Raw genomic sequence first — 14,449 nt, 5'->3', positions numbered from 1 at the left:
TGGTCCTCTAGTGAAAGCCCTAAACGGTTTGGGGCCAGGTTATCTGAAGGAACGCCTCCTCCCATATGTACCTACCCGGACCTTAAGATCATCTACAGGGGCCCTTTCTCCATGAGCCCCTGCCAAAGGAAGTGAGGCAGGTGGCTACTAGGAGGAGGGCTTTCTCCGCTGTGGCACCCCGGTTGTGGAACGAGCTCCCCAGAGAGGTCCGCCTGGCGCCTACACTGTACTGCTTTCGTCGCCAGCTGAAGACCTTTTTATTCACTCAGTATTTTAACACTTAATTTTAACTTAAATTTAAATGTTACTGTTTTAACTCTGTATTTTAATCTTATATCAACTTTGCTGTGTGGTTTTATCCTGGTTGCGCTTTTTATACTGTATTTCGTAATTGTGTTTTAACCTGTTGGGTGTTTTATTGTGGTTTTAATTTTTGTGAACCGCCCAGAGAGCTTCGGCTATTGGGCTGTATAAAAATGTAATAAATAAAATAAATAAACTTGTTGACTAAGTTACAACCGTGTCGAAGGTTTCTTGAAAGGCTGCTTTGTGAATGGAGCCCTAGGCGGAAGGGTAGCATCCCAACTCCCACTTCCCAAGATGGCCTGCTGGCAAGTTCCGCTGTCTATTATTTTAGTTATTACATCTATATCCCGCCTTTCCTCCAAGGAACTCAGTGCTGCGCATACGGTTCTCTCCCCCACCACACACGCATTATCCTCACAACAACCCTGTGAGACAATTGGGCTGAGAGAGAGAGAGAGAGGCCCAAGGTCACTTAATGTGTTTCATAACTGGGCAGGGATTTGAACCAGAGTCTCCCCCACTCTGACACATTAACCACTACGCCACACTGATGCTCTCCGTTGTCACATATGCTCCTTCTTTCACACAACTCTCTCATTTCAGGTTGGCAGTTAAGATGGGGCAGACAGGCAGTACCTTCAAGTAGGCTAGATTTGGCCCAGGGGTACTGTGGTCCCAGGCCTAATCTACACCAATCAGGATATTGCACTATGAAAGCGGTATGAAAGTGGTATATAAAAGGCAGGAGCCGCACTACTGCTTTATAGCGGTTTGGGCCCATTGACACATACCATATACCACTTTCATACCGCTATATCCTGCTTGGTGTGGCTCCTGCCTTTTATATACTGCTTTCATAGTGCAATGTCCTGCTTGTAGATTAGGCCCCAGTGGCATATTCCTCAGTCTAATGCCTCACCAAGGCCCCTTGGATTTTACCACACTGCCACCATCACCAGGGGTGGGCAGTGGGGCCAGTTGGCATGGGCCTACGATTTTGAGGGGACCTACTCCGAGTCCCCCTGGGCAAAGTTGCTTGATTTTTCTTTTGTTGATGATGAATTTGCCCAAGGAAAAGTATGTAAAGCATTTCTGAACGTGAAGAAGTGATGTCTTATATACACCTTGAATAAAAGTGCTTGCCATTACCTTTTTTATATATCAATCGTTCTAGTTCATATGTATTTAGAACTGATTTAAAAATACTTAATGAGCAGTTTGAAATGGGACCTACATTTCCCATTTGGCCTGGGCCTACTACCAGCTTTGCCCGGCCCTGATCATCACCACCACCATCTTACTCTTGCATTGCCATATATTAAACATACTGCATGTACACATCACAAGGAAATTAACACAGAGATGGAACAGTGCAATGTACCAATCCCAAGGATCTCTAAGGTCAGCCAGCAGTGGCTAGAGAGGACCTGGTGTAGTGGACAGCATGCCACTCTTGGACAAGGGAAACCTGGGTACAGCTCCCCATTCAGCCATGAAATTCATTGAGTGATGGTGGTAACAAAGACAACAGCAATGGGGTGAGACATGGTGCGGGTGGGTATGGCAGTGACAACCACAGCAGCAACAATGGCGGTGACAATGGAGGGGATGCTGGCACACATGTGCTCAACTACCTCAGGCAGGCCAGGGTGGGAGGAGAACTTGCACTGTCGTGGGGAAATATGACCAGTTTGCTCTGCAGTGCTGAGCAAGACACTTATACTTTCCTCAGATCTCTGACCCAACTTTACAAAGAGCACCCAAGACGATCTAGGGATCGCTGGAGAGCATGCTCAGTCTTTAAGCGAAACAGAGCCCCACCGAGGGTCCCTTGCCCATGAACTCCAAGAATCCTGAGGCCTGCATTGGCTTCAGTACCGTACTGAGAAATAAATCTTGATGCTTAGTTCTGTATTCTGACATTTCAGCCTGGGCGAAGAGCTCAATTTGTCACTGCTTCACTGCAAGACTCACAGGGTGGTTGTTGCCAGAAAGCTTTTAAATGCAGGCATGCAGCATTCATTTCGGATGAATGCAGGCATGCAGCAACCTGAGTTTCAAGCAAAAATAACATAAAATAAAATGGAGAATCTCAAGAGCCTTTGTTTTGTGGTACATTACCACCACCAACTGGAGAAATTGGATAGGAAAGGATGCTGAGAGGCATATACTGTGGTGGGCCTTAGGCTGTGTCTACATCAGCCCGATAGTCCAAGTTGGTCACGGCTGAGTCCCTGTGCATCTAAACGACGCACAGGGACTCCTGGGGGCAGGGGGGATGGGCACGGGTTTTCCCGTGGATAAAAATATACTCTGGGAAAATCCAATTCTTCCCGCAATCTCGGGATCGTCCTGAGACCGCGGGAGTGTGGGCACCTGTCTCAGCTTCTCCCCTCCTCCCCTTGAGTAGCGGGGGTCAGTAGAGGGAAGAAGCCAGGACAGGAGGAATGAAGGGACATCGGGGGTTGTGGGGAGTGGAATCGGGGATTCTTTTTTACCTTAGTTTTTGCTGGAGCGCAAGTGTGCTCCAGCTCCTGCTCCTGCTCCTTTTCTTCTTAAAAAGAAAAATGGCGGTGGCGACATCCAGGATGTTGCGTGGGCGGCCATTTGGACGCAGTGCAATGATCCCGGAAACAGCCCGGGATCGTCTCCCGTGTCCCTCTACACCCTTAGGTGTAGAAAGGATCTTATCCACATTTGTCTTCCTCAACCTGGTACCCCACAAATCCTTTGGACTACAACTCCCATCAGCCCCAGACATCATGGCCAATTACCTGGGATGATGGGAGTTGTTGGTCAAAACCTCTAGCAGGCACCAGGTTTGGAAAAAGCTGCCATAAATCAATGCTAGGGTTGTACAGATCGGGTCAAGTCCATTCTGCCTGTGTTTTACAGATGTTCAGGTATCCTTCATCCCATTGTCCGCTCACTGACAGAATTGGATTTTTTTTAAGGATGCACGAGAATGTTGCTCCATTTGCACAAGTATGCATTCACACTAAGTGTGCACTGGCAGTAATGCACATTTGCACAAGTGTGAACTTGCACAAATCTACTCCCCCCCACACACACATGCAAATGCAAAGAAAAAAGAAAAAAAAGAAACTAGTCTGCAGAATCTGTGCAACTCCGCAAAAACTGCTCTGCTGCGGAATCCACAGGTCAGATTCACAGAAATCCAAAGTCATTTGACGCCGTTGCAAATTTCTCCATCATCCCTAGTGACTCAGTGCTCTTAAATTATATTGGGTAGATGGGGATGACACGAGCATCTGTTTGGGGCTACAACTCCCATTATCCTTGACCATTGGCCATGCTGGCAGGGGATCATGGGTGTTGGGCTTGAACACACCAAGAAAGTACCTGGTTGGGGAGGCTACTTTAAAGGGATAGTCTATGTTCTGGGGCCTAGAGAGAAGCATGCTGGTGAATGAGTGGAAATGAAGCTTAAGAATGTTTCATGATCAGGAACCCTAATAATTAGGGTCATTCCCATGGTGGGAGATTCCAGACAGATAAAAGGATGTACTTCTTCCTATAGTGCATTGTTAAACTGCAGAATTCACTTCCACAAGTTGTAGAGTGTCATCAGATGAGTATTTTATTGCACGCTCATTACTAGGCACTCACGGATTTTCGTGGTTTCCTCTCACAATGTTGTCTGTGTCCTGTGCATCTCCCGCTCCTTTTAGCCTTCTTCCCGTGATAAAAATGACCCCAGTAAGTCCGATTTATTTTTAGAGTCGGAACTTGCCTCTATCTCCTGCTGTGCACAGGAGAAGCAGCAGGATCAAAACGGCCCACTTAATGGGTCACGCGGACGTTGTTTACTTCCTCTTTCCTGTCTCTAAGAAAGAGGGAGTATTGAGCAACAAAAGCAAGGGCGAGAAGCACCGGTAGGGAAGCATGATTTCCCACCATCTGATGGCGCTCGTAGGGATGCCCCCCAATTTAAAAGGCAACTGGACAAATTCCTGGAGAAGGCTATCAATGGCTACTAGTCCTGATGGCTATGTGCTACCTCTAGTTTCAGAAGCAGTACAGTAGGCCTATATATACCAGTTGCTGGGGAACACTGGTGGAGGGCTTCTCCCTTCTCTTCTGCTGCCCCTTACGCCTGGAACGCTCTTCCAGAACATTTGAGATCTACAAGCTCAATCGCAACTTTTAAAGCTCAGCTAAAAACTTTTCTTTTTCCTAAAGCTTTTAAAACTTGATGTTGCTCAGACCTTATACTGTTAGTTTTACCCTACCCTGTGCCTGTTTACCCTACCCAGTGCCTGTTTGCATTCCCTTCCCCTCCTTATTATTATTATTATTTATTTATATAGCACCATCAATGTACATGGTGCTGTACAGAGTAAAACAGTAAATAGCAAGACCCTGCCGCATAGGCTTACAATCTAATAAAATCATAGTAAAACAATAAGGAGGGGAAGAGAATGCCAACAGGTACAGGGTAGGGTAAGCAGGCACAGGGTAGGGTAAAACTAACAGTAGAAAGTAACAGTAGAAGTCTGCACAACATCAAGTTTTAAAAGCTTTAGGAAAAAGAAAAGTTTTTAGTTGAGCTTTAAAAGCTGCGGTTGAACTTGTAGTTCTCAAATGTTCTGGAAGAGCGTTCCAGGCGTAAGGGACAGCAGACGAAAATGGACGAAGCTGAGCAAGGGAAGTAGAGGCCCTTGGGCAGGCGAGAAGCATGGCATCAGAGGAGCGAAGAGCACGAGCGGGGCAATAGTGTGAGATGAGAGAGGAGAGATAGGAAGGAGCTAGACCGTGAAAAGCTTTGAAGGTCAACAGGAGAAGTTTATATTGGATTCTGAAGTGAATTGGAAGCCAATGAAGAGATTTCAGAAGCGGAGTAACATGGTCAGAGCGGCGAGCCAAGAAGATGATCTTTGCGGCAGAGTGGTGAACAGAAACCAACGGACTGATGTGAGAAGAAGGAAGGCCAGAGAGAAGAAGGTTGCAGTAGTCCAACCGTGAAATAACCAGTGCATGAACAAGCGTCTTGGCAGAAGAGACAGACAAAAATGATCGAATCCTGGCAATATTATACAGGAAAAATCAACAAGATTTAGCTACTGCCTCAATATGAGGAATAAAGGAGAGCGAGGAGTCGAATATAAAGCCAAGGCTACGAGCTTCCTTGACCGGAGTAAGCGTAACATCATTGACAGTAAGAGAGAATGAGAGATGAGTAGGTTTAGGAGGATGTAAGCCTATGCAGCAGGGTCTTGCTATTTACTGTTTTACGCTGTACAGTACCATGTACATTGATGGTGCTATATAAATAAATAATAATAATAAGGGGTGCTGCTGCACTCATGGTGTACTCATGGGCTTCTCAGGGGCAGCTGGTTGGCCACTGTGGGAACAGAATGCTGGACTAGATGGACCCTTGGTCTGATCCAGCACAGCTCATGTTTTTAACAGCCAAGCATATTGGTGTTAATGAGTTACAGGGTCCACCCATCTGGTTGGGATGTTCAGTAGACGCCCATGCAGATCTGCTCTGCACAGGCAGAAAAGCAAGGACCATGCCTTCTTCCACTTGGTTTTCAAGAGGAGGGGGCTAAGATGCTCTGTTAGCTTGCTCCTACAATAGCCATTTCTACACGCACATGAGACCCAACAGACTAGGCTAATGCCATACCGTGTCCATTCTAAAACATGTCCAAGAACAATCCATGACAGGTAGTGGTTTCTTGGTAGACAGGTCCATGGAGGAAATGTTCATAGAAAAAAGAACATGTAGATATCGCTGTTCTACAAGCGCTTCATCTTAAAGGTAATGCAAGAGAGCCTTCTAGTGGAGAACTGAATTGCTGCAACCTCAATAAGATCTCCATCACAGATCACTACTTGGCTGAATATAAATTAAACAACTATCTGTAGCAATTGATTCCAGGGGTACTGCTAAGGCTGGACTTTGGGGCCAAAATCCAGGGGCCTCGAGCACAAGGGCCCCCCAAATGAACATCCTGAGTGTGGCACATGAAGAGGTCACTGGGGCAGCAGAACCCAACTCTTTTATTCCTGTAATCATGATACTAAGGAAGTGAGGAGCTGAATATGAGCTAACAGTGCGATATGGCTGCAAGAAAGGCAAATGCTATTTGGGGCTGCATTAATAGAAGTATTAATGTTCCTCTCTATTCGGCCCTGGTTAGGCCTCATCTAGAGTACTGAGTCCAGTTCTGGGCTCCACAATTCAAGAAGGAGGCAGACAAGCTGCATGTTCAGAGGAGGGCAACCAGGATGATCAGGGGTTTGGAAACAAAGCCCTAAGAAGAGAGACTGAAAGAAGTGGGCACGTTTAGCCTGGAGAAAGAAGATTGAGGGGAGATATGATAGCACTCTTCAAATACTTAAAAGGTTGTCACACAGAGGAGGGCCAGGAACTCTTCTCGATCCTCCCAGAGTGCAGGACACGGAATAACGGGCTCAAGTAACAGGAAGCCAGATTCCAGCTGGACATCAGGAAAAACTTCCTGGCTGTAGTATGACAATGGAACCAATTACCTAGGGAGGTTGTAGGCTCTCCCACACTAGAGGCATTCAAGAGGCAGCTGGACAACATCTGTCAAGGATGCTTTAGGGTGGATTCCTGCATTGAGCAGGGGGTTGGACTCAATGGCCTTATAGGACCCTTCCAACTCTACTATTCTATGATTCTATGAAAAGCTAGTAAGGGTGGCAAACAATGGGTATTTTGCATTGCTTATGTAGGGAAAGCACCATAAATGAAGTGGGGTTTAATTTCAAGAATAAATATAATTTAACATTTTATGACAAGGTAAGAAAAGCTGAATCAGGGAACCTCTTGATTATGCAATATTACTTTATCTGGTATATATTTTATTCTGCTTCTGCTCATCATGGGCAGAGTAAAAGCACTACACGGGGGCATCAAGTCTGACTTCTGACGAAACCCCTGTTCAGCAATCTTCTTAGGCTTCTGAGATTGCACCAATATTGCAAACAGATATCCCAAGTCCATTTTTGCAGCCTTAGGGGCTTGCAAAATAATTTAAATAAATAATAGAAGTGCACGATTTTCAGAACACCGTTATGTGTTCTCTGCCAGTTTCTGCACACTTACAATGAGTTCATAGAATCACAGGATATAGGCAGCCCTGCTAATAATGCAAAACTTTCTCTCAGACAAAATATAAAAAATTCCAAGTCATTAATGCTGAGTTGCTTTTGATTTAAATAGCAAGAGGCTTCTGTCCCAGCTGGTGCTTCCAAAGCAACACACAAATTCCATGGCATAGTCTTCGGTCAAGATCTGAGTTATTTTCTCTGCCATGTTCCCATTGATGGCGAGTGAACGGAAATGGTCAAAGTCATGCCTGCCCAGTTTCCGCAGGCGCCGTGCAGCTGCTCGGTAACACTTCCATGGCTGCGGTTCAACGAGCAAGTACGTACATTTAGAAGCAAGGCAGGACAGAAACTTCACCAGACCACTGTCCCCATGATTCAGGTGGATCCACATGGTCACAGACATACAGAAGCAAATATCAAACATCGAACGGTTGAACCTGCTCAAATAGCAGCTCAGCACCGTTTCTCTTGCATTGGGGTCCATGATATCGAGAGTGGCATAGGAAATGGAGCCAGGGAAGGGGCTGTGTTGCTTGGCTCTCTCAATCAGCTCAGCATCAATGTCACAGCAGAGGAGGCTTAGGTCCTTCCCAGCTGTAGAATGGTCAGGGCTGGCTTTGTTCTCCTTAAACCCAAGGAGGTGCCTGTAGAGGGCAATGCTGAGCTCCTGGAGAGAGAAGGAAAAAGTCTGAATGTTTTGCTCAAACACCTTCTAGAGCAGGGATGGCCAATCAGCTCCTGGGGCAACTTTAACTAGCCCTTAGTGGCCCCGGCAAAGTTTAATCAAGGGATAGCAAAATATCAACAGATTTGCCCACAATCCGTAAAAAACACCACTTTTTGCCAAGGTGTTCTTCACTTTAATGTTATACTTTTTTCTTTTCTTTTTTCTGATACATATGTACATATTCTGTATAAATATCATTCTTTAGATCAGACCAAATGCTAGCCAAGCCTACTATTTCGAAAAAGGGCCACTTGGATGCCTCACAGGATTTGTCTAATCCTATGAAAATAAGATGTACACATCTGTATATGATATATCTGAGAGCATGGGGATCCAAAACTGCAGCCGTTACGGCAGGGGTGAGCCACATGTGCTCCTCCAGATGTTAATGTGCTATCCCTTCCATGATCCATAATCACTGGCATGCTGGTTGGGACCAATGGGAGTTAGAGTCCAACAACATCTGGAGGGCCACAGGTTCTCCACCCCTCAGTGCCATCTTACTTTTTGGAGTCCCTTTACTTGGGAAGGGGTCCTGTTATATGACAAAACACATTTCTCAGATCACTGTCTAGAGAACAGTGTAGTTCATGACAAGGTAGAACTTGACAATCCCTATTTTAGAGCTCACTTTTGATAAGGCTGCATGGGCCTGTTCAGACAACATGCCAAGCCATGGTTAGGCCGTAACCCGTTTGCAGCAAATAGTTAGTGACCACATTTAAACTGTGGTTATGCAGCCACCATGGTTAGGAATGGTTCACACAACACGCTAAGCCATGTTTAGCTCAAAATGCTTAACCACTATGGCTTAGCATGTTATCTGAACAGGGTCTGTATGTATAGAGAAATCCACTGTGAATAAGGGCTGGCAATTAGGAGATCTACTGGACTATCTACATGTGTGTATATTTAATGATTTTTAAAGCCATCAATGAGTGGTTGGCAAAGCAACACACACACACACACACACACACACACAGTGAAACACAGGGCAAATTAATAAAAAGCTGAACCAATAGATCTATAATATAGGCCAAATCAAGATACAATACACATTCTTTACATAATAAGAGATATTTGCCTTCGGTATTATAGCACAGCATAATCTAATGGGACTGTTCAGTTCTAGAAGAGGCATTTAATTGTCTATAAGAAAAGCCCTGTGGGATCAGGCCAAAGGTCCATCTAATTTAGGCTCTAGTACTCTGCTTCCCAGGTGGCCAATTAGAGGCTTCCAGGAATCCCACAAGTAGGGCATAAAAGCAATAGAAAGGCATGAAAGCAATGGTATCTTGGAGTATATTGCCTCTGAACATGGAGGTTCTATACAACTACCCACATGTCTTTTAGCTACTGACAGTCATAATACTTTTAACTAATTTTTTTAAAGCCACCCAAGCTAGTGGCCCATAAATTAATTCTATGAAGTACTTAGTTTTGTCTATGATGAATCTACTGCCAACACATTTAATGCTGTATTTTCTGATTTTAATTTCTGTGAACCGTTCAGACAGCTTCAGCTATTGGGCAGATAAGAAATGTATTAAATTAAATTAAATGGATGGATCCAATTTTTAGTATAGTGTATGTATGTGTGTGGTGGGGAGTTATCCTCTCTCCACTCTCTGCTGCTATGCCAATTTCAGGAAATTCTTTGCCACTGGAAAAGAAATAGCCATCTCCCTGCTTGAGTGAGGAGAGAAGATACTTTGCACAGGTAGCTGTTGACATTCGGGACAGCCCTACAAAGATGTTGTTGTTCTTTTAGTCAAGGGACACACACACCCTTGGCCACCTAACGTTAAAGTACGTGTCATACAAAACCCCTGCACCCCTTCCTTCCTCCAAGTGTCTAAGGCTCTCCCCACCATGCCATTCGGAAGAGAAACTCAACCAAAATATTAACACAGCACATTTTATCGTTATACAGACTTACTTTGTCCATCCTTATAATAGCCCCGTCCCCAAATAAGTATGAGACCAACTCTTATGAAGTTGCATCTGTTGAATTCCCACCTGACAGCAGGATCGGGAAAAGAAGGTAGGGACAGTAATAATCTAAAGCCACCGATACCTCCCCTTCCCCTCCTCGCTGGTGTCGGTTTTTCCCCTCTCACCCCTGAATTGCACCCCACGTCAAGCCCCAAAAGGGGCCCCGCACGCGGGCTAGGGAACAGCTCGCTCAGTAGCGCGGTGGGCAGGAGACGGACGCGTCCCTCCGGCGGGTGGAAGCGGGAATAGTCTGGGAAGTTTCCGTAGGGCGCCGCCCCGCCAGGGAGAACCGAGGGTTCCGCGTCCACAAGCGCTTTACCGCCCTCGCTCATGGGCGCCGCCATCTTGACAAGAGCAGACGCTATAGCGTCCGGCCAGGAAACAATTCGAGGAGCAGCGAAAGTTCCGGCCTGGAAAGATTCCGGAAGGGGCGAGGCTCACGGGAAGGCATTTTTATTAGCTCTCTAATGGCAATAATAAGAAGCACCGTGAAGAGAGGAAGGAGTTGGAAAAGATCTGGTCGGTAGCTCTCAGTGGAGGCTGGTGGCTCCGATTGCGCTGGGGCTGTGAATGCATTTTGGGTTTCAGTCGGAACAAGCCCAGTAGGTTCAGCTCCTTGGAGAGCTCCTTTAGAGTTCTGGTTGGTTCTGACTGAAATCCAGTTTAGATTCACAGTCCCATCAAAACTGGAGTCACCCGTCTACACTGGCATCTGCACTCCTTACTCTTCTCGGTTTCCTTGTAGGTAGGTCCGCTATGGGCTAAGAGGCTTTTAGGGTACAGTTTAAAAATCAAGTTGGGGATATTTCCAGAGGGGTAACTTATAGTTTATTATAGCAAAAACAACGTGCCTTGTAGCACCTGAAAGTCTAGCACGTTTATTCCAGTACAGTATTTAAGGACTATAGACCCGGGCAGAATCTACACTACTGCTTTAAAGTGCATTATAACCGTTTTGACAACTGATGCGGCTTATCTACACCCAAGCAGGATATTCCACTATGAAAGTGGTATATAAAAGGCAGGTGCCACACGGCCGCTTTATAGCGGTATTGAAGTGCGCTGACAACTGTTGGGGTCCATTGACACATACCCTATACCGCTTTCATACCGCTAGATCCTGCTTGGTGTAGATGTGTCATGGGCCCCATCAGTTGTCAGTGCACTTCAGTACCACTATAATGCAGTAGCGTAAATCCTGCAGTGCACTTCAATACCACTATAAAGCAATAGTGTGGCTCCTGCCTTTTATATACCGCTTTCATACCACTTTCATAGTGGAATATCCAGCTTGACACACTCCATGTACCGTTTTCAAAACTGTTATAAAGCGCTCAGCAGATGCCAGAAAGGCTGTGATGCATCAAAGAGTGGGGGCTTACTTTTGAGTAAATCTGCATGGGATTGGCTGACCAACTGCATACAATGGTGAGGGTGGATGGGAGAGGCTCAAACATCTGGAAAGGCTCAGCTAGACAGCCCTCTATCTCTCAGATTACCTATGCATGCTGCTGCTTATTGCGAAAGACATGCATACAACTTTTACCATAAAACTATTAAGAATTAATACTGTGATTGGATAATATGTAGCTTTTGTTTTGTTTGTTTTTCTGTGTAAGTTTCTGAATGGTTAGCTAATTCCTGTGTGGACTCTTTCTTGGGAGCAAGATACACACTGGATGCAATAAGTGTTATTTATATGAGGGAAGAAGGATTGCGCTGTGGCAGTGTGTCTCCTATGAATAAACAAGCACCATTTTTTTTTAAGACGACAACAAATTACCAACAAAGCCTTCATAGAATGTATGAACTTCAGCAAAATGTGAAACAAACAATACGAAAGAGAAATGTTTTAAAGCATTTTCTGCTGAAAAACACATAACATGCATTAACATAAAGAAACAATTACAACGGGAGGAAGGAGGAGAAATAATACAGGCTGATGAAATGCACCTTAGAAGAAATGTATCTAATTGGTGATTGCATGGAGCAGAATCTTTCTCAACATAGGCTATAAATTCTGTGCCAATTAGCATTAAAAGGGGGATTATTACTGGGGAGGACATTTTAATTTCTTCTCCAACAGTGCATACACTAGTTATAGATCAAGGGTACAGAGAACCGTCTGTGTAGGAGGAATGTTTGCGTGGCCTACTTACTACAATACAAAGCACACAAAGTCTTCAGTCCCATTATCATCATCATCATGTTCAGAAATTACCTGATGGATTCCTATGGTAACATACACTTATTGCTAAGGCCAATTTTAAATTATTTTTAATTGTAACTTTCAACAGAACAAAGCAAAACAAAACCAGAAAAGAAATGTCAGCATTACTGAATGTATCAATTTCAGTTAACGCGTGTGCAAAGTGTGTGTGTGTGTGTGTGTGTGTGGTATGAAAATACAACTTTCTAAAAAATTAAAAGAAATTATACATATAAACAAAAGCAGACCAAATATATATATCCATTTGTGAGTGGTGCCTATATACTACTGGTTCAAATGTTGAAAGCATTAAGTCCTCAGTCCATTGTGTTATAGGCGGTGAGGATTTATCCTTCCAATGTTGTAACATCAGTCTTTTAGCTGTCAAAGGGACATGGAGAATGGGCTGAAGCCAAATGTAATCATACTTAGAGGAGACCTATTGAAATCAGCAGGACTTGTCATGTTGATTTCAATGGGTATTCTCTTAAGTATGACCAAGTCTGATTCCAACCCTTAGGTTGCAATATTATACCTATTGAGCTCAATAGGATATACTTCTGAGTAGACATGTATAGAATTGCACTTTACATTTCCTTGAGTTTATTTATTTTAAACACTGCAGGATCATGACCTCAGATGGTATCAATTTCATAAACAGGAAGCAGCACTCAAGATTACTGCTGCGTATCTGATAGTGTGTTGAAGAGAAATTTTATTTGTTTTGCCTATTAGTCACAAACAGTAAAAATGCAGGTAGCATGCAGGTCACCGCCTGTATATGTGCTGGCTGGAGGACCGGAAATATAAAGATTAAATTTCCATTAGTGCGGGATGATTACATTAGTCATAAACACACAGAAACAAGTACCAGCCAAAAACAGAAAAGTATGAATTCAGCTTTTAGGCTAAGTCACGATTCTTCCAGCATTTTTTTGATAAGACGAATGGGAAGAAAATGTTTATATTTTGGAGGGAGGGGGATCGATTTTCCTGGCAGCAGTTGAGGGGCTGGAAGTGTAATTTCTGCACAAACTCACACTCGCTTTTATAACACTTCTAGCCCCTGTGCTATCTGTTGAGACTGTGTGTTGGTTTGTAGTACTAGTAGGCAATAATCCCTGCATGGAGATACCTGCTTGTGTGAAATAACACTTCATGGGGACTACCTACGTAATAGCCACTGTGATCTATTATTTTAGTAGCTTTTCATTTAGTCATGTATGATGCAAATCTATGCATGTTTACTCAGAAGTAAGACCCACTATGTCCTATTTATTTATTTATTTATTTATTCGAGCCAAAATGGTGTCCCAGACTCTGTTTGAGTCACCAATCTGGCTACCTTATTACAAAGGATCTTTTGAAAGTATCCAACACCTCTTTCTAAGGTTAATATTTGGGGCCCCAAGATGTGTTTCTGGCGCTGTTTTAAATTTGGAAGCAGGACTTAATTCGCTTAATTGTCTAGCGTGGACCTGCACTATATACTTTTGGCTTCGTTACCACTTAGCCACTACTTCCAACTCTCTACTCTCACTGATCCCGCTGGGCAAAAATGATTGAAGAAAAAATCTGCACTATCGGGCTCTCGCCTCCTCATCTGCTAGTAATGGACCTAGCAAAGGCTAAATCGGATTAGCGGATATTGACCGGCAGGAACTACAGGGAGCTGCCTGTGGCCCATGCTCCCCATACTCATTAGGCCTAACTAGACACACTAATAAAGATGGTCCTCCATACTTATGCTGGTTGACTATTCCCAAGTATAGGAGGGCATTTACCTTGGCTAGATTTAATGCCCTTCCTTCCAGGTTGATGGCAGGCAGATATAAAAACATTCCTTTATGCAAAAGATGCTGCCCTTGTAATGAAACTGAAGTAGAAACCATTACCCACGTCCTTTTTTTTGTAGCTTCTATGATATCAGAAAAGAGCTGATAGGCCCTATTATACAGGCTTTGCCTGGCCGCTCCCCAGAGACCCTGATGGTTAGCCTCCTCCAGGGCCAAAATAAACCAATCACTATACAGGTTGCCAAGTTTCTGAATCTGGCCATTCTCATCAGACCACATATGATTGCTTGAATTTTCCTCCTATGT

At 44.3% G+C, this 14,449-nt stretch overlaps 1 protein-coding gene across 1 annotated transcript; it reads right to left on the bottom strand.

Annotated features, from left to right (window-relative positions):
• Positions 1-7,063: 7,063 nt before the first annotated feature.
• On the bottom strand, positions 7,064-10,513 carry BCDIN3D (BCDIN3 domain containing RNA methyltransferase). The gene is made up of 2 exons (XM_063119765.1): positions 10,264-10,513; positions 7,064-8,083 (listed from the first exon to the last, which is right to left on the bottom strand). The coding sequence occupies exons 1-2, from the start codon at positions 10,480-10,482 to the stop codon at positions 7,499-7,501; spliced, it is 804 nt and encodes a 267-aa protein (XP_062975835.1). The 5' UTR covers positions 10,483-10,513; the 3' UTR covers positions 7,064-7,498.
• Positions 10,514-14,449: the final 3,936 nt, after the last annotated feature.

The sequence above is a fragment of the Elgaria multicarinata genome, chromosome 3 (genome assembly GCF_023053635.1).
Source record: "Elgaria multicarinata webbii isolate HBS135686 ecotype San Diego chromosome 3, rElgMul1.1.pri, whole genome shotgun sequence".
NCBI classification, from domain to species: Eukaryota; Metazoa; Chordata; class Lepidosauria; order Squamata; family Anguidae; genus Elgaria; species Elgaria multicarinata.
This window is presented reverse-complemented; position numbering and strand designations above follow the sequence as displayed.